This window comes from Protopterus annectens, chromosome 8.part0, assembly GCF_019279795.1.
Source record: "Protopterus annectens isolate FY-2018-M chromosome 8.part0, PAN1.0, whole genome shotgun sequence".
Lineage (NCBI taxonomy): Eukaryota > Metazoa > Chordata > Ceratodontiformes > Protopteridae > Protopterus > Protopterus annectens.
The window spans coordinates 48,761,555-48,782,577 of NC_056741.1; the positions used below are offsets into that span (position 1 = coordinate 48,761,555).

Sequence of the window (21,023 nt, forward strand, 5' to 3'; positions counted from 1 at the left end):
GGTCCAGCTTCAGAAATGAATGCCTAGGCTGCCCTGGGTAAAAGCTGTCAGCAGTGGTGTGTAAGTGCTGGTCCAGCTTCAGAAATGAATGCCTAGGCTGCCCTGGGTAAAAGCTGTCAGTAGTGGTGTGTAAGTGCTGGTCCAGCTTCAGAAATGAATGCCTAGGCTGCCCTGGGTAAAAGCTGTCAGTAGGGGTGTGTAAGTGCTGGTCCAGCTTCAGAGATGAATGCCTAGGCTGCCCTGGGTAAAAGCTGTCAGTAGTGGTGTGTAAGTGCTGGTCCAGCTTCAGAAATGAATGCCTAGGCTGCCCTGGGTAAAAGCTGTCAGTAGGGGTGTGTAAGTGCTGGTCCAGCTTCAGAAATGAATGCCTAGGCTGCCCTGGGTAAAAGCTGTCAGTAGGGGTGTGTAAGTGCTGGTCCAGCTTCAGAAATGAATGCCTAGGCTGCCCTGGGTAAAAGCTGTCAGCAGTGGTGTGTAAGTGCTGGTCCAGCTTCAGAAATGAATGCCTAGGCTGCCCTGGGTTAAAGCTGTCAGTAGTGGTGTGTAAGTGCTGGTCCAGCTTCAGAAATGAATGCCTAGGCTGCCCTGGGTAAAAGCTGTCAGTAGGGGTGTGTAAGTGCAGGACCAGCTTCAGAAATGAATGCCTAGGCTGCCCTGGGTAAAAGCTGTCAGTAGGGGTGTGTAAGTGCAGGACCAGCTTCAGAAATGAATGCCTAGGCTGCCCTGGGTAAAAGCTGTCAGTAGGGGTGTGTAAGTGCAGGACCAGCTTCAGAAATGAATGCCTAGGCTGCCCTGGGTAAAAGCTGTCAGTAGGGGTGTGTAAGTGCAGGACCAGCTTCAGAAATGAAGGCCTAGGCTGCCCTGGGTAAAAGCTGTCAGTAGGGGTGTGTAAGTGCAGGACCAGCTTCAGAAATGAATGCCTATACTGCATTTACGGCACAAAGAGTTCACTGTGTAGTGATTAGTAGAAACAACATGGTACCGATTATTTTTTGTTCTTTAGTACAAGAAGACTTTTTGTTTTCTTCACCAACTTTAATGAGGGGGGATGTGCACAGGTTGCTAGATGACCTAGCTACAGTCCTGCTTTTATTTCCAGATCTGCTTATAAAGATATCCCTACTTTGCAGTGCTTACAAAATATGAAATTAAGTCAAAAATCTCAGGCAGGACTCAGTAAAGTTCAAGTGTAAAATCAATACAGAAAGAAGCTACAGAATATCATGTGAAGAAAGAAGAAACTGCAATGTAGATGCAAATACATTGCATTGAACTACATGGCAATGTGAATACAGTTTAGCATGACTAGAGTACAGCTAAGAAACATCGGTATTGTCAGTATTTTTTCATGAGAAAAATGCTTGGCACACTTACCTGCTTATGCAGCTCTTTGGCATGAAGACAGATGGAGGAGATGAATGCTCAGTCACGCAAAAAAAACCTGATTGACTTCTTTGAGTCAGTCTCCAGAGCCGTGGACGAGGGTAAGGCAGTCCACACAGCCTATCTGGACCTCGCCAAAGCCTTTGACACCATCCCCCACTCTGGACTCATAGATAAACTTACTAAGCTGGGCATTAATCCCTACGTCATTCGATGGGTTGCCAACTGACTTACTGACAAAACTCACACTGTAAAAGTAGCTGACTCCAAATCCAGCTCCAGACAAGTGACAAGTGGAGTACCTCAGGGTTCAGTCCTGGGACCTCACTTGTTTGGCATCTACTTTTCTAAAGTACAGGCCAACACAAAGGGACTCTGGCTAACAAAGTTCACAGATGACTGCAAACTGGGAGCTATTATTGAATCCCCAAATGATGTGGATACTCTACAAAAGGGCCTTACAGAAACAGATGCTTGGTGACAGAACAATGGGCTCAAACTCAATGCCAAGAAATGTATAGTTATCCCTTTTGGGAAAAAAACACGTACCCATGAATTAGCACATAGGTGGCAGTACACTAAACACCGAAAGTGTGATAAGAGACTTAGGGACACAGGTGGACAGTGGTCACACCTTCAGTAACCACATCACCACAACAGTCAGGAAATCCTTCTGTGTGGCACACCTCATCACTAAGGGCTTTTCATCCAGAAAAAAGGAGGTCATTGTCCCACTGTACTCATCCCTCGTTATACCCATTATAGAATACAATGCCCTGTTTGGTATGTACCTCTCAAGACATCTGCAACAACTGGAAAGGCCGCAGAAATACCTCACTAAAAGAATCACAGGCCTAAAGCAGATGATCTATGCTGACCGCCTTAAAAAACTCCAGCTATACTTTGTCGCATATCGTCTACTCAGAGGCAATCTCTGTTTAACATACAAGGCCATGTCAAACCCAGAGCTTTTGGACATGCTTCACTTAAAGAAATCTCAATCCCTCAGAGCCACACGCTCCAGGGATCTAAATGTTGTCATCACAATAAACAAAACATGCTGGAAAGATAGGTTCCTGACCCAGAGACTCCCCAGACTCTGGAATAGACTGCCCATACATGTCGAGCAGAGCACCTCTTTGGCCCTCTTCAAAAGGAACCTTGATGATTGGATGGGAGAAAGGAAATTCACCCCGAGGATCACATCAGTCGCTCTGCTAGACAGGGGTCCAGGGAAATAAATAGTGTGGGAAGAAATAGCCAGGGAATTGTTGTGGCTAGGCTTGTATAGGCCCTAGGGCCAATAGCCTAGTACCAACCTATGAACCTATGAAAAGAACCGTGCAGACTGTTAGGAAAAAAGAGTGGAACAGAGACTTTAAGAGCACACTATGGGCCTCATTTCCAGTGCAAAAAGGTCCTGGTATATTAAAGAGTAGTTGTTTCAATTGCGTATTTATAAATTTTATCATTCATTCTTACCTTTGTAGCATGTTTCCCACACTTCTGCATTTTTGATTCTATAACTATATTATGTAAAAAGTAAAATCAGAATTAGCCCATCTACAGGGTCATCAAATAAATAGACAAACACACATGGGTTTCTAATCTTTATAACTTTGTACAAACAATACTTCTGATGTCAATTAATGACCATTACACTTTGGTTCTAATTTTAGGCCTTTAATGTCATCAATGGTGGGTCTCATGCAGGAAACAAGCTAGCCATGCAGGAGTTCATGATTTTGCCTGTTGGTGCAGAAAGTTTGCGAGATGCCCTGCGGATCGGTGCAGAAGTCTACCATACCTTAAAGAATGTAATCAAAGACAAATATGGCAAGGATGCCACCAGTGTTGGAGACGAGGGTGGATTTGCCCCAAACATTCTAGAGAATAGTGAAGGTGAGAAATGTTTTGAAAATCGTCAAATTTGTTTACAGATTTCATGACGAGTCAGAGTGGGACTGCAAAATTAATGCATGTACTTCCCTAGCTTGACTGTGAATTGGGAATTTAGCCATTGTCATAACAGCAACGCTGCGCTAACCTCATGCCATGAATGACATCTGCTGGTTAGGGAGAATGTATACAAGTCTGCAATTTGCAACTTAAAACTGCCACTGGTTCTGTAAATAAACAGTGTATTATTTATCCATCTTAACCCACCAAATGTGAGTCACAAATGAGAAGAAAATGGCTACTTTACTGGGGCACATTGTGTGCATTGATTTGTGTGTGTGTGTGTGTGTGTGTGTGTGTGTGTGTGTGTGTGTGTGTGTGTGTGTGTGCGCGCGCGCGTGCATGTGTGTATGTGCACATGTGTGCATGTGCGTGCGCACGAGTGTGTGTGTGTGTGTGTGTGTGTGTGTGTGTGTGTGTGTGTGTGTGTGTGTGTGTGCGTGTGCATGTGTGTGGGGCTGTGGGCCTTCACCTTGCACTTCACTTAGAAGGTTTGTGTGTTTGTATTCTTCATTGAGGCAGATATTTAATCCATATAAATTAGTTGCAGTACCTCCATTGAGCAGCATGTGGCGCTCCTTTACTATGTATAACATATTTTGTTGTTACTGTTTTATTTTTGGTGGGGAAGACAAATATGACATTACCTTTCTTTAACCTGAAAGGAATGACACATTTAATAAGTCATCAAAACAGTAAGCTGTACTGGTAATGCTCCTGAGCTTCAACTGCTAATTTTGTTTCTAAAGTGAAAGTGTTCATCATTTGCTCCTTACCAGCTCTTGAACTCCTCAAGAACGCAATTGAAAAAGCTGGCTACACCGACAAGATTGTGATCGGTATGGACGTGGCTGCATCAGAGTTCTATCGTGATGGGAAATACGACTTGGATTTCAAATCTCCAGATGATCCCAGCCGATACATCTCACCTGATGAGCTGGCGGACCTGTACCAGAGCTTTGTATGTGACTATCCAGGTAATACAAGGGAGCAGGGAAGTATATTCATCAGTTTGTGTTGAGTCCAATGTCTCATTCTTCCAGAAATAAAAAGAGATCACTTTCAGCATACACACACAAACAGAGCTTACGAAGATCTGTCGTACTATACACAAGATGTTAGAGTTCTAAGTGCTGGGAGGTACTGGTGCTGGTAAAGGGACACTAGATATGGGGGGGTCAGGATACAGGAATCACGACTAGTACTAAAAGGGGGTTATGTGGGAAGCTCTAACCATTGTCACAGCCCAGTCACTATGTGTTGTTGTCACTAAGAGAGCTGGTTTGTAAACATTAGATACAGTAAATGATCTCTAATATAAACCAGGGAAGTTGCAAGTCTCTTTGTTCACTTACAAAGAACTCTGCAAAACGTTTCCAGTGTTTCAACTGCATCCAGAGCCATCCAAGCTAACAGAATATGTTCTTGATTAAGTGCGCTTGTACTTGCTTTATACTCTGATCACCACTGTTTTTGATCTTTTTTAAAGCATTTACTTAATTTTATGGCAAAAAGAGTTCTCTGTTTGTTGGCTTTTGTAGTCTGTGTGGCTCCAAATCTCTTTGCAGAAGGTCAAATTGTACAGGATCTTAGTTGTTTGTTAGTTGTTAGTTGTTTTTAATCTTCACTTGAGAGCTGCTTTTGCTGTGCTTTTACTTTGAGAAATTCCAGGATCAGATATCTTGTGGCAGATGAGTTTACCTGGTCTCTGAGTTGGAAAGCAGTGCAGGAAGCTCAAAGAATGTCTGATTATTGACTAGAAGGCATAGGGGGCAATTTTCAAGCTTTTTTTCTCTGTACAATGGTAGCTAGCAGTGCTCTGTGTAGTAAAAAAACCTAGACAGTAAAATTTACCTATAAAGTTGGCTTAGATCTGGAACCTGTTAAACAGTGTGGCATTGTGTGGAAATAAGCTTAACGCAGCTAGATTGTGCATTGAATAGCACTTCCATATCCTAGCTTTATATAACATCTTGTCCTTAATCCCAGAAACTCTCGGAGACCTCTATTAAAACCAATACTTAATCCTAAACAGCCAACCCTATTACAGGATCAGACACATTTCCAAATATCTCTGTGGTCAGCTTCATAGATTTGGGCATCCTAGGGCAATTAACAATTGTCTCATGTTCTCAGACAACTAGTTAATCATTAAAGAAAATAAATAAACAGTATATGAGAGATGTAAACACACAGCTTCCTTGGTGGCAGAACTCTCGCATACAAACAAAGTTGTCAGGAATACCCACAGTACATCCCTCACAAATAGTGTTCACAGCACACACACACACACACACACACACACACACGCACACACACGCACACACACGCATACACACGCACACAGACGCGCACACACAGACGCGCGCACACACACACACACACACACACACACACACACACACACACACAGATGTCTTATTCTGAGGCACTTAAAAAAACGTTCTCAAATCCCAAAAACCTCCAAAGCCACCTAATGGCCACACTGCTCCTCAGCTATCACTAAAGCAACACCAAACATCTCACATAAGCCAACACCTAGTGGTGCCCCAAGTGCAAAGCACATTAGGCAATCATACACTTCACCTAATACTCTTGTTATTGGAGACTCCATTGTGTGACACATTGATGCCCCACTCACCAGGTTAGACAAGAAGAAGATAATGGTTAGTTGCCTATCTGGAGCCAGGATCTACAGTGTCATGCACGCTCTCAGGTTACTGCACCCCAGATACCAGCATGATTCTGTCATAGTCCATGTGGGTGTAAATGACCTGAGACACACCTCACTGGACTATATGAAAAGAGACATGATGAATCTGTTGGAATATGTGACACAGACAGGTACGAGCCTTGTACTAAGCACCATTCTAACTTCACCAAGGTTGACACCTCAGTATGAACATAAAATGGTTGATTTTAATGATTGGCTTAGTTTCTGGTATTACTCCAGTGAGATTCAATATCTCTCAGCATGGGAGAACATGGTCAAAAGGCCATGTTGCTTTCCCAAGGATGGGTTTCACCTATCTCTCCTAGGCTTTTAAATATCGGCTAAAATTTTATCCACCCTTAGAGCCTTTTTTAGGCAATGCCAAAAAGACAAAACTACCAACATAATGAAAACATCTACAATCAACCCTAAGGTGTTACTGTTCAATGCTCGGAGCCTGAAGAAAAAAAAAAAAAAAAATCACATCCTTGAAGCCTTCCTCAGTCTGGAGAATGTGGACTTCTGTGATGTGACCGAGCCTTGCTTTACAGCCATAGAAAGTACTCCGGAAGTGCAAAGCTACCTCTTATTGCACACATTTAGACCAACAACAGCACAGACTGAGGCTAAAGGTGGTGGTGTCTTGATCGACATTATCAACAAATATACCTCCAGGTTGGTTAAACAGGATGATGCTATGGAGCTCATCCACGTGCAAATCATCATAGGTAAGGTCCGAGGTCCGAGGTCCAACACTATATCACAGCTATCTACAGATGACCAGCTATGCCCCTAGAGTTTCATGACTCTTACTAAACCTACTAGAGGTGCTCACCATCCATCCAAAGACCCTATTCAGGGGTGACTTTAACTACCCCTCTATAGACTGGGAAATGTACACTGCCTCAAACTCATAGGCACAATGCTTCCTGGACTTTATTAACACAAACACCCCGGAATATGTCCCCACTAGTCAGGTCAGATCACAAGGCTGTCTCAGCTGAAGTAAAAATCAACCCAGAAAATTCAGGTAAACCAGCAACTGTTAGGGACTATTCAAAAGCAAACTATGTTCTATTAAGTAACAGTTCTTCAAAATTCAAGGCTCTATCCAACCCTGTGACTATAGCTACCTATGCAGAATTATTCAGAGTCACTATACAAACAAGTGAATGGCTGCATAGAGGCTGCTGTACCTACCAGAAATAAATCCAAACAAACACTAAAAACAAAACCTTCTGATGGAATCCTTACCTAAACAGGGTGTATAATAAAAGAAGGAAACTCATGGGAAAAATCAGGAAAAGTAACTTCCTTAAAGACAGTGTTCTTTTATATGGGTCTATGTCAAATATTTGAACTTCCAAAATGTCGAATACCATATGGTCGAGACCATATGGTCGATATATATCTAATAAAAAAAAAATACACTAACAGTGCGAGCAGGGGAGCAAGCCCCCCCCTGCACCCCCCCACACCCCCTACTTAAATATACCAACTCCGAGACCGCACTTCAGTGCAGAAAAGTTAAATTCTCCCATTCTGCACTGTACGGCACTGTTAAAATTCAACCTTCGAACACTTGAAATGTCGAACATATGGTCTTGACCATATAACTTTCGACATTTTAAGCATTCGAATAATTGACATAGACCCTCTTATATAACTATACAAGAAACTTAGAGGTTTAATTAAGTCCAACAAGGCCAACTATGAGGTCAAAATAGCCTTGCAGGTTAAGGACAATCAAAAGGCCTTCTTTAGCTATGTCCAGAACCTCAGAAGTAACTCACAATAGTGTGTTGAACTGGTGGTGAATGGTGCCACCTATACTGATCAAGGTGACATAGCAAATCTACTGGCTGATAAATTCATCTCAAACATCACTCCCCACCCACCCAGCTCCACCAGGTAAAATTCCCTCCAACATACTTCCCCCAGCTACCAGCAGGAACCAGATGCTGGCAGCACTCACTAAGGCCAAGAACACCACCTCCATGGGTCCCAACAACATCCCCTTTTGCCTCCTGAACAGTCTAAAACATAACCTGTCAGGATCACCTAAGGCAGTCTTCAGGTACAGCCTTTGAAACAGGCTATGTTCCACGTGAATGGAGGACCACAACAGTCATTCCCCATCATGAGGGTGGACCATCGACCGACCCAGGGAACTACAGACCCATCAATCTAACAAGCCTAATATGCAAAGCCATGGAACAGATTATCATGGAAATGCTAAACAAGAGCATTGGAAACTTACAGACACTGGATCCATCCTAGTTTGGCTTTATTAAGGGAAGGTTGTGTCTACTTAACCTGGTAGACTTCTCTGAGAGGGTCACCGAGACATTGGACAAGGGTAAAACAGTCTATACTGTGTATCTTGACGTGGCTAAGGCATTTGAAACAATACCCCACTCAGGCATTGTTGCCAAACTCTCTGAGCTAGGTGTAAACCCTTATATAACTTGCTGCATTGCTAGCTAGCACACAGAGAGGATCCAAGATGTCAAGATCGTTGAGGCCACCTTCACCAAGAGACCAGTCACCAGTGAAGTACCCCAGGACTCTCTGATAGGCCTGTTCCTCTTTAGCATCTACTTCTTGGATGTCAAGGCTAATGTTAAAGGCCTCTGGCTCACCAAGTTCACAGATGATTGTAAACTAGGATCTATTATAGATTCCACCAAGACACAAATATTTTGCTGATGGGTTTAACACAGACAAATAACTGATGCCAAAGCCATGACCTAAAATTCAGTGCCAAAAAATGCATTATAATACCCTTTGGGAAATTGCCAACCCAAGTGAATTACTCCATCAATAAAATGCCCCTAAGAGCCGACCCAGTAGTAAGGGATCTGGGAACATATGTAGACAGCAATCTGGCCTTTAACCAACATGTTAAGATAATAAGAAAAATCATTCTATGTCGCCCAACTTATAGGTAAGGATATGGCATCCAGGTCTAAGTTAGTTATGGTACCACTCTACTCAGCCTTTATCAAACCTGTCTTTGAATATAATGCCTCTTTGGCATGTATCCAACCATACAGATGCAACAGTTATAATGCCCATAGGGGTTTCTCACCAGGAGAATTCAGGGCATGAGTAACCTGTTCTATACTGATTGCATAAAGGCTCTGTCTCTGTATCCAGTCCTACAGGCTGCTGAGAAGGGATCTTTGCCTGGTTTACAGGGCTTCCTGAGGCCCAGCCTTGATGAATGTATTGCACATAGGCAAAACAATCAGCACCAGAAACACTAAACCCAGGAATCTGAACTTCAGTTGTGACATAAACAGAATGTGCTGGAGAGACAGATATGTGTCCCTAAGGATCTCTAAACTATGGAATAGGCTGTCCATCCATGTGAAACAGAGTTCGTCCCTGACTCTATTCAAACAAAACCTTGACAGTTGGATGGAAAACCATAAATTTATCCTCAGTCTGGCCCCCATGTCCTTTATGGACAGAGGCCATAAGTAAGAAAAGTATTATCCTAACTTAACCCCCCCCCCACAAATCCTTAACTACCTGTCTACTAACATGCGCTCCTGTATGATATTTGGGACCCAAATGGTTTTGGGGTGGGTGGCTAGGTTTATAAGGGCCCTAGTGGTTAAAAGACTAGTAACAACCTATGAACCTAAAAGGTCAGAGTACAAAAGCCAGTGTGCACCCTGATGTGTACTTTGGTGGGCTCCAAGAGAGTATGAAGTGTTGTTACACTTCCATGTGCTGTCTGATCCCTGTAAAAATACAGTAAGAATGTGTTCAGATTCTTCACATTAAGCTGAACTCATTTGGGATGGTGATACATATTTCCACTGGCCTTGTTCATAAGTTTCCTAAGGATATCAAGACAGAACCAAGGTCAGGAGGGTGTCCACTTTTGGAACCTAGAAATAACATCTCTTCTTTACAGACTGTGTTGCATTGTCAGTCTCCTTTAGCCAACTCATTCTATTTTTTTTGCTCAGTGTGAAGTGTGTCAGATGATGGATAACATCCCCAAATCTGAGGCCATGATGTGCCATTCCTGAAAGAGAAGACTGTGGATTGTGCTTTTCAAGTGGGGGAAACAGATGTTCTTACTGGATAAATTTAAGTACCTTGGTGTCTAAACTTCATGCTTAATAGATGTGCTAATAATTACTGTAATTATGTTAATGTTAAAGCATTTTTTAAAAACTTTTATTGACTTATCACTTGTGACATAGACAAGCTTACATTTATATAATATTAATCAAACCATATTAACAAGTTCACATTTACAAACATTATAGTATATAGAATATATGGGATGTATAATCTAAGCATCATTACAGAAAATATGCAATTCCTGCTTTCTCTTAAAACTCTTCTCTTAAATAAAGTCTAACAACGCCAAATTTGAGGTAAGTTTGGCCTCCCAGGCCAAAGACAACAACAAAGCATTATTTAGCTATGACCACAGCCTCAAAGGCAATACACAGTTGTGTGCAGAGCTCATTTTAAATGAAGTCACCTATACTGAGCCAGAAGATGTAGCAAACATCCAGGCTAATAAATTCAGCTCCAGTTTTACTCCTTTCTCCCCCTCAACTGTCCCTCAAGAAATATCATTAAATATAACTCCCCCTACTATCACTAGGGAACAGGTCCTTAATGCTTTCTCTTGACCAAGAACACTGCATCAGTGAGCCTAGACAATATCCCAGGATACCTTCTAAATAGCATGAAACATGACCTATCAGGGCCTGTGGAATTACTATTTAACTGTAGCCAACAAACAGGCTTCATGCCTCATGAATGGAGAACAGCAATAATCATCCCTCTGCACAAAGGTGGGCCATCTACAGACCCTGGAAACTACAGACCCATAAGTCTCACTAGTCTTACATGTAAAGCCATGGAAAGAATTATCATGGAGATGATCAATAGAGATACAGTGAACTCAAGCCACTGGACCCAACTCAATTTGGTTTCATCAAGGGCAGATCATGCCTACTCAACCTGGTGGACTTCTTTGAGAAGGTCACCAAAGGGATGGATGAGGGCAAAATCGTTTACACTGCCTACCTTGACCTGGCAAGGTATCTGACACAATACCCCACTTGGGCATTGTTGACAAGCTCAAGAGGTTAGGTACAAGCCCGTATGTTACCCAGTGGATAGCTAACTGCTCACAGACAGGATCCAGGAAGTTAGAATTGGGGAGTCCACCTCTACAAAGAGGCCAGTCACAAGTGGAGTCCCTCAGGGATCAGTCCTTGGACCGCTCCTTTTTGGCATTTACTTCTCAGAAGTCAAGGCCAATGTCAGTGGTCTCTGGCTGACAAAATGTGCAGATGATTGCAAATTAGGAGCTGTCATTGAATCTCACACTGACACAAATGTTCTCCAGGAAGGACTGACACAGACAAACAACTGGGGTCAGAGTCATGGATTAAAACTAAATGCCAAGAAATGCATAATAATATCCTTTTGGAAGTCATCTATCTCAGGTATTGACAACACACCCCATAGAGTTGACCCAGTAGTCATGGACTTAGGGACACACACATAGATAGTAATCTAGCCTTTGATCACCACGTGTCTACAGTGGTGAGGAAATCATTCTATGTTGCGCAACTTATAAACAAAGGTATAGCATCTAAGTCCAAGGAAGTCATTGTTCCACTGTATTCGGCATTCGTCAGACCTATCATCGAGTACAGTGCCCCCTTTGGTATATACCTAACCACATATATCCAACAATTGGAAAGAATACAGGGCATAAGTAATATGTCCTATGCAGACCACATCAAGGCCCTATCCCTGTATTCTGTCTCATACAGGCTTTTGAGGGGAGATCTATGCCTGGCATACAGGGCATTGTCAGACTCCACTCTGATGGACCTCCTGCATATCCACAATACAAATAGCACCAGAATTACCAGTTCTAAAGACTTAAACCTTGCCTGTGATATAAATAGGACCTGCTGGAGAGATAGCTATGTATCGCAAAGACTACCTCGTTTGTGGAACATGCTCCCCATCCATGTGAAGCAGAGTTCCTCCCTAACCCAATTCAAGTGCAACGTGGACAACTGGATGGGAAACCAGAAAGTCATCCTTGGTTTGGTGCCTACGTCTTTAATGGACACAGGTAACCTGCAAATGATTCATCTCCCAGGCCCATGCTTACACTTATTAAGGGTATCAGAACTTGTGAAAGATTTGGGATGCATGGCTAGGTTTAAAAAGGCCCTAGTGGTCATTACCCTAGTAAACACCTATGAACCTATCGACCTCATTCCTCCTTCAAAACATTCTTCTGCATGTATTGTTCACACAATTTCCATTTTTACTGTGTAATTTACTTCTACTCTTTTTTAAATACCCACTTCCTGTTATTTATCTCTGTTATAATATTCACTACTTCAAGTATAGTTGGTTTAAATTTTGATTTCCGTTTTTTAGTAATTGCTTTTTTGTCAGCCAGCCACCAAAATTAGACTTGAGGCCTATCTATGCCTGGACAATTCAGATTCTGTATCCCAGCTTAAAAGAATAATTTCCTTAGTTACATTCACTTGCTCACCCAGTATTCCTGACAGCGTACTCTGCAGGGAAGTTTTAAAGTCTGCCAACTCATTACACTCCCACAACATTTTTCCCAGTTACCTCTTTCTTCCCTATCACACCTCTAGCATTTGCCATCTACCTGAGGAAAAATTCTTCGGAATCTGCTTTGGGTATAAAAGTATCTATTCAAACACTTACAGGCAAAAGTCCTAAATCTTCTAGACTTTGTTGCGTATTTGGGAGATATACACATGTCCTTCCATTGTTTCTTTGTGAATTATGCATCTAATCTTGCTTTCTAATATTTTCTGACTTCATCTGACTGATTCCTACAGTTATCATACAATATTTGATATGCTCTACTAATTATCCCTTTTTAACAGCAGCTTCTCTTCTAGATTCAATTAAAAACTCAACCAGTGCAGGTCTTCCATTTAGGATCCCCAGTCCCTTTTCTCTTTGTCTGTATTCTGATATCAGTCCCTGATAGGGAAGGCAATCTCTAGCCTGCAGTCTAAATGTCTTCTTGGCCTCTTCCCATTCTGTTACCTTTCCTTCTCTGATTATTTGTTCCCAAAACCTTGGTTCCTTTGCCAGATTCCTCCAGTAAACTTCAGCCCCTCTTTTCTATTTCCTGTACCCCAGTTGTAGTCAACCCTATCAGCAGAATCTCCTTTCTCCATCCCCTGTTGGCTTAGTTCTGAGTATACTTTCTGCTGCTTCATGAATATAATATTCAGTTTGATTGTTATTATTTTCCCAAGTGTCTGCATGCAAAATCCCATTCTTTCCTTATTTCTTGAATTGCCCCTACTTCATTCTTTTCTTATTTCTTGAATTGTCCCTACTTCATTCTTTCCTTATTTCTTGAATTGCCCCTACTTCATCCTTTCCTTATTTCTTGAATTGCCCCCCTACTTCATTCTTTCCTTATTTCTTGAATTGCCCCTACTTCATTCTTTCCTTATTTCTTGAATTGCCCCTACTTCATTCTTTCCTTATTTCTTGAATTGCCCCCTACTTCATTCTTTCCTTATTTCTTGAATTGCCCCCTACTTCATTCTTTCCTTATTTCTTGAATAGCCCCCTACTTCATTCTTTCCTTATTTCTTGAATTGTCCCCTACTTCATTATTTCCTTATTTTTTGAATTGCCCCTACTTCATTCTTTCCTTATTTCTTGAATTGCCCCTACTTCATTATTTTCTTATTTCTTGAATTGCCCCTACTTCATTATTTCCTTATTTCTTGAATTGCCCCTACTTCATTCTTTTCTTATTTCTTGAATTGCCCCTACTTCATTCTTTCCTTATTTCTTGAATTGCCCCCTACTTCATTATTTCCTTATTTCTTGAATTGCCCCTACTTCATTCATTCCTTATTTCTTGAATTGCCCCTACTTCATTCTTTCCTTATTTCTTGAATTGTCCCCTACTTCATTCTTTCCTTATTTCTTGAATTGCCCCTACTTCATTCTTTCCTTATTTCTTGAATTGCCCCCTACTTCATTCTTTCCTTATTTCTTGAATTGCCCCTACTTCATTCTTTCCTTATTTCTTGAATTGCCCCCTACTTCATTCTTTTCTTATTTCTTGAATTGCCCCCTACTTCATTCTTTCCTTATTTCTTGAATTGCCCCCTACTTCATTCTTTCCTTATTTCTTGAATTGCCCCTACTTCATTATTTCCTTATTTCTTGAATTGTCCCCCTACTTCATTCTTTCCTTATTTCTTGAATTGCCCCTACTCCATTCTTTCCTTATTTCTTGAATTGCCCCTACTTCATTATTTGCTTATTTCTTGAATTGTCCCCCTACTTCATTCTTTCCTTATTTCTTGAATTGCCCCTACTTCATTCTTTCCTTATTTCTTGAATTGCCCCTACTTCATTCTTTCCTTATTTCTTGAATTGTCCCCTACTTCATTCTTTCCTTATTTCTTGAATTGCCCCTACTTCATTATTTCCTTATTTCTTGAATTGCCCCCTACTTCATTCTTTCCTTATTTCTTGAATTGCCCCTACTTCATTCTTTTCTTATTTCTTGAATTGCCCCTACTTCATTCTTTTCTTATTTCTTGAATTGCCCCCTACTTCATTCTTTCCTTATTTCTTGAATTGCCCCTACTTCATTCTTTCCTTATTTCTTGAATTACCCCCTACTTCATTCTTTTCTTATTTCTTGAATTGCCCCCTACTTCATTCTTTCCTTATTTCTTGAATTGCCTCCTACTTCATTATTTCCTTATTTCTTGAATTGCCCCTACTTCATTCATTCCTTATTTCTTGAATTGCCCCTACTTCATTCTTTCCTTATTTCTTGAATTGCCCCTACTTCATTCTTTCCTTATTTCTTGAATTGCCCCCTACTTCATTCTTTCCTTATTTCTTGAATTGCCCTCCTACTTCATTCATTCCTTATTTCTTGAATTGCCCCTACTTCATTCTTTCCTTATTTCTTGAATTGCCCCCTACTTCATTCTTTCCGTATTTCTTGAATTGCCCCCCTAATTCATTCTTTCCTTATTTCTTGAATTGACCCCTACTTCATTCTTTCCTTATTTCTTGAATTGCCCCTACTTCATTCTTTCCTTATTTCTTGAATTGCCCCCTACTTCATTCTTTCCTTATTTCTTGAATTGCCCCTACTTCATTCTTTCCTTATTTCTTGAATTGCCCCCTACTTCATTCTTTCCTTATTTCTTGAATTGCCCCCTACTTCATTCTTTCCTTATTTCTTGAATTGCCCCTACTTCATTCTTTCCTTATTTCTTGAATTGCCCCCTACTTCATTCTTTCCTTATTTCTTGAATTGCCCCCCAATTCATTCTTTCCTTATTTCTTGAATTGACCCCTACTTCATTCTTTCCTTATTTCTTGAATTGCCCCTACTTCACTTTTTCCTTATTTCTTGAATTGCCCCTACTTCATTATTTCCTTATTTCTTGAGTTGCCCCCTATTTCATTATTTCCTTATTTCTTGAATTGCCCCTACTTCATTCTTTCCTTATTTCTTGAATTGCCCCCTACTTCATTCTTTCCTTATTTCTTGAATTGCCCCTACTTCATTCTTTCCTTATTTCTTGAATTGCCCCTACTTCATTATTTCCTTATTTCTTGAGTTGCCCCCCCTACTTCATTCTTTCCTTATTTCTTGAATTGCCCCCTACTTCATTCTTTCCTTATTTCTTGAATTGCCCCTACTTCATTATTTCCTTATTTCTTGAGTTGCCCCCTACTTCATCATCATTTTCCACTTTGAACTGTAGCTTTCTGCTTGTATGTACAAAAGCATTAACTGTGTAGCTCTGAAATATCCCTTACAATCAGGTAATCCTAAACCTCCTTGTTCTGTTGGGAGGACCAACTTATCCCTCTTGACCCTTGCCCCCTTCCCCTCCCAGATAAAATCCTTCAACTCTTTATTAATTACTGTTCACAACTTCTCCTGTGATTAATAAAAATATGCCCGACCTGTGTATAAAACTAAAGGGATTAAAACCATTTTTAGTGCTTGGATCTTGCAATCCACATCCATGAACTTCCAGTTTCACAGGTTTTGTGTTATCTTTGTTTAGTCTCTTCCCACATATCCTTAGCTGCCATAACCAAATTTTTAATCCATACACCTAAATAATTTATCATTTCCCCATAAATTTGTATATTGCTGGAACAAGTTATGTGTCTGTACATAGTTTATAGCTATAACCTTTGTTTTATATTCACTAATTTTATATCCTGAAAAAAACTGGAACTGTCTCAGAATATTCCACAACTCTGAGATGTCCTTTCCTGGTTCCATCAGGTGCAAAATAATATGATAGGCAAATAGTGCCAACTTTTGTTGAACACTGTATTAGATTCATAGGTTCATAGGTGTGTACTAGGCTAACAGCCCCGGAGCCTATATAAGCTTAGCCCAAGGAGATTCCCTGCCATCATGCCACCCAAAGTTAGTTCCCAGTGCCCCTGTCAAGCAAGGCCGTTGAAGTGATCCCCGGGGTGAACTTCCTATTGCCCATCCACTCATCAGGATTTCTCTTAAAGTGGGCCAGTAAAGTGCTCTGCTTGACATGAATGGGAAGTTTGTTCCAGAGTATGGGAAGTCTCTGGGTTAGGAACCTGTCCCTTCCAGCATGTTCTGTTTATTGTGGTAATGAGATTTAGGTCCCTGGAGAGTGTGGCATGGAGGGATTGGGATTTCTATTGGTTCATAGATTCATAGGTTCATAAGTTCATAGGTTTGACTAGGCTATTGGCTCTAGTACCTATACAAGCCTAGTGTGACTATGTGATCCCCGGGGTGAATTTTCTATCTCCCATCCAATCGTCAAGGTTCCTTTTGAAGAGGGCCAAAGAGGTGCTCTGCTTGGCATGTATGGGCAGTCTATTCCAGAGTCTGGGGAGTCTCTGGGTCAGGAACCTATCCCTCCAGGAGGTTTGTTTCATTGTGATGACAAGGTTTAGATCCCTGGAGTATGTGGCTCTGAGGGATTGGGATTTCTTTAAGTGTAGCATGTCCAACAGCTCTGGGTTTGACATGGCCTTGTATGTTAAGCAGAGATCGCCTCTGAGTAGACGATATACAACAGAGTATAGCTGGAGTTTTTTTCAATGGTCAGCATAGGGCATCTGCTTTAGGCCTGTGATTCTTTTAGTGAGGTATTTCTGCGGCCTTTCCTGTTGTTGCAGATATCTTGAGAGGTACATACCAAATGGGGCATTGTATTCTATAATGGGTCTAATGAGGGATGAGTACAGTGGGACAATGAACTCCTTTTTTCTGGATGAAAAGCCCTTAGTGATGAGGTGTGCCACATAGAAGGATTTTCTAACTGTTGAGGCGATGTGGTTATCGAAGGTGAGACCACTGTCCACCTGTGTCCCTAAGTCTCTTATCACACTTTCGGTGTTTAGTGTATTGCCACCTATGTGGTACTTCATGGGTACAGGGTTTTTCCCAAAGGGGATAACTATACATTTCTTAGCATTGAGCTTGAGCCCATGGCTCTGGCACCAAGCATCTGCTTCTGTAAGGCCCTTTTTTAGAATATCCACATCATTGGGGATTCAGTAATGGCTCCCAGTTTGCAGTCATCTGAGAACTTTGTTAGCCAGAGTCCCCTTAGTGTTGGCCTGTCCTTCAGAGAAGTAGTTGCCAAACAAGAGCGGTCCCAGGACTGAACTATGAGGTACTCCACTTATCACTTGTCTGGAGCTGGATTTGAAGTTGGCTACTTTTACTGTGTGGGTTCTGTCAGTAAGCCAGTTGGCAACCCATCGAGTGAGGTAGGGATTAATGCCCAGCTTAGTAAGTTTATCTATGATTCCAGAGTGGGGGATGGTGTCGAAGGCCTTGGCGAGGACCAAATAAGCTGTGTGGACTACCTTGCCCTCATCCGAAACTCTGGTGGCAGACTCAGAGAAGTCTATCAGGTTCAGCAGGCATGCTCTACCTTTCGCAAACCCAAACTGTGTGGGGTCCAGAGTTTGGAGATCCCCTATGTCCTTATTTATAAGGACCAAGATGATGCGCTCCATAGTCTTACATATCAGACTCGTCAGGCTAATGGGGCAGTACTTCCCAGGGTCTGTAGTCACTCCCCTTTGTAGAGTGGGATGACCATGGCAGTGCACCATTCAGTAGGAACAAAGCCTGAAATGAGGCTGTGACTGAATAGGGTACTCAGGTGTGGTGCCAGTTCACTTTGTAATTCATGTAGAACACAGCCAGGGATATTATCAGGTCCCATGGAAGTTGTATTCTTGGCTTTGGACAGTGCAGTTTTTACCTGTGTAGCCATGATAATAGGGACTTGGCATTCCTCAGGTATTGTGACAGACCCTTTAGGGCTGAAAGGGGGGTAAAGTTTGTACTGAGCATGTCAGCCAATATGTTGACAATATCAGTTGTTTCTGTATATGTATTACCATTGTGCTGTAATTCAGAGCAGATCTGAGTATTGCCATGTAGATTCTTGACATAACTATAGAACGCCTTGTGGTTGTCTTTAGAGTCTTCAGCAATTTTGTTTCTGTAGTTAGCTTTAGAGGATTTGATGATGGATCTCAGTTTTTTGCTGAGGCTGACAAGGGAGTTTTTCCAGTCTTGGGACTTCACCCTTTTCTGCAACAGTTTTTTCCTTCTGTTCTAGAGTTTGTTTATGGTGGGGGACCACCAGATTGGCTTCTTTTTTTTGGAGGAGAGCATCTTGGTTCTGTTTGGTATGGCCCATTCCATGCACTTGCGTATGTACTCATACAGTGCACTGGTGTATCATTCAGTCATGCACCTGTTTTCCATTTGCATGGGTGTTGTGAAGTTAGCCAACTCTGTTTTTAGAAGTCCAAAATTGGCTTTGGAGAAGTTTTTTACAGTGGTTTCCTTTAGGGGGGGTGAGGGTGGGATGTGGATATCCATGGTGATTAGCTTGTGGTCAGATCTGACCAGGGAGGTGTTGATTACTGGTGTAGAGCAACGGTCACCCATGTTAGTAATGACCAGGTCAAGGATGTTTCTACCCCTGGTGGGGCTAAGAATGAGTTGGTCCAGGGTATTGGAATTAATAAATTCCAGAAAACGTTGAGCAAGTGTGTTGGTACATGAATAATTTCCCCAGTTAATGGAGGGATAGTTAAAGTCTCTCAGTATAAGGGTATTGGGTTGTACCTTAATATTTTCCAGTGTGTTTAAGAATGTGGAGTGGAAGTCTTGGGACATGGTGGAGGATGCATAACCGGCTACAACCTGGATTGCAGTTTTACCAAGTGTTAGTTATACCTGAAGTATCTCTGATGCATTATGTTGGGCTACTAGTCTGGAGGTTTGCATATCCTTTATGAATATAGAGACACCGCCGCCTTTAGTGCTTTGGTCCAGGTTTAGGGGCCAAAAGGTGTGGTATGAATTATAACCTGGTAGTGCTGGGGTGCTCTACGGAGCCTTGAACCAGGTCTCAGTCACTGCACAGATGTCAATGTTCTCCATTTTAAAGAGTGCTTCGAGCGAGTGCATTTTGAGATTTAGACTTCTAGCATTGAGTAGCATAACCCTCAGATTTCATTTGCTTGTAACTGTTATGGTGGTAATTTTCTCTTCAGGACATTGCCTAAAAAAGGCACTATAGGGGTGGCAAGAGCCTTGGTCAGTATTCAGAATCCCTGGGGTGACAGGTGCAGGCCATCTCTGGCAAAGCATCGAGGTTTGTTGATCATGTCATCCCAGGCAGACAGATACTGGATTCCCTTAGAATGACACCAGAAACTTAGCCAATTGTTGAAGTCAGTCATTTTGTCTTGTACTGTGGTATCATTCTGAGTGACGGTAGGATGCTACTCAGAGCCAGGGTCATACCTGCCTGGGTTACAAGATCCAAGAGCTCCTCTATGTCTCTTTTCATGTAGTCCAGGGAGGTACGTCTCAGGTAATTCACACCAACATGGACAATGACAGAGTCATATTTGTACCTGTTGTGGAGTGACCTAAGTGTGTGAGTTATATGGTGGATCCTGGCACCCACCAGGCAGCTGATCGTAACTTTCTCCTTATTCATCCTAGTGAGTGGGACATCAGTGTGCCTTACTATTGAGTCACCTATGACTAGTGTATTGGGTAAGTTGTTTTGCCTTATGGGCTTTGGTTGAGTGGTACACTGTTTATGTGAGCTATGTGCCACATAGTTTGTGCTGGCATATGGTGGGTGTTTGTGTTTCTGCCTCAGAGGTCTCTGTTGTTTGGGCAGATTTTTAGTGAGGTCCTCCGCAAAAGTAGGTGTGTATTTTGTGTTACTATGTAATAATTATTTCCTTGTATTTCTGAGTTCCTTATTTTCTTTGCCAGTGGTTCTAAATATAATGCAGATAAAAGGGAAAGTGGGCACCCCCTGCCTGGTTCCTCTCAAGGAAACTTATCAGAGAGGAAATCTCCCACTTTCATTGTTGCCTCTGATGCCTCATATATCCTTCTAGGTAACCTTATTATTTTATCAGAAATTACAAATGCTTCCATTGCCCTGTTCATAAAATCACAGCTTACTCTGTTGAATGCGTTCTCTGTATCAACACCTACCAATAACTGCAGTATTTTCTTACATTCTGCTTCTCTCTGGATCATCATTGTTCTGTTAATGTTGTCAAATGTTTGCCTTCCCTCTTCAAAACCACATTGGTCCATATCTATCAAATTTGGTTTCACTTTTGCCATTATTTTAGCCATTACAGACATAAACGCTTTATAATCATGGTTTAGAATTGAGATGGGCTGATATGAAACTGGATCAGATGGGTCTTCACCTTCTTTTGGCATTACAGCCACCATAGCTTTTTTCCAGAATGCTGGCTTCACCCCTCCTTTTCAAATACTATTAAGCAAAACTTTCCAGCTTTTTATCACTTTCTTCCCAACCAACTTCCATGAGAA

At 41.7% G+C, this 21,023-nt stretch overlaps 1 protein-coding gene across 1 annotated transcript in view; it reads left to right on the forward strand.

Annotated features, from left to right (window-relative positions):
• Positions 1-21,023, forward strand: part of ENO2 (enolase 2) — a 477,844-nt gene that overhangs the window by 335,788 nt on the left and 121,033 nt on the right. Inside the window, exons 7-8 of the mRNA XM_044079597.1 lie at positions 3,063-3,285; positions 4,122-4,319. Coding sequence (XP_043935532.1) covers positions 3,063-3,285; positions 4,122-4,319 — 421 coding nt within the window. The remainder of the gene's footprint in view (positions 1-3,062; positions 3,286-4,121; positions 4,320-21,023) is intronic.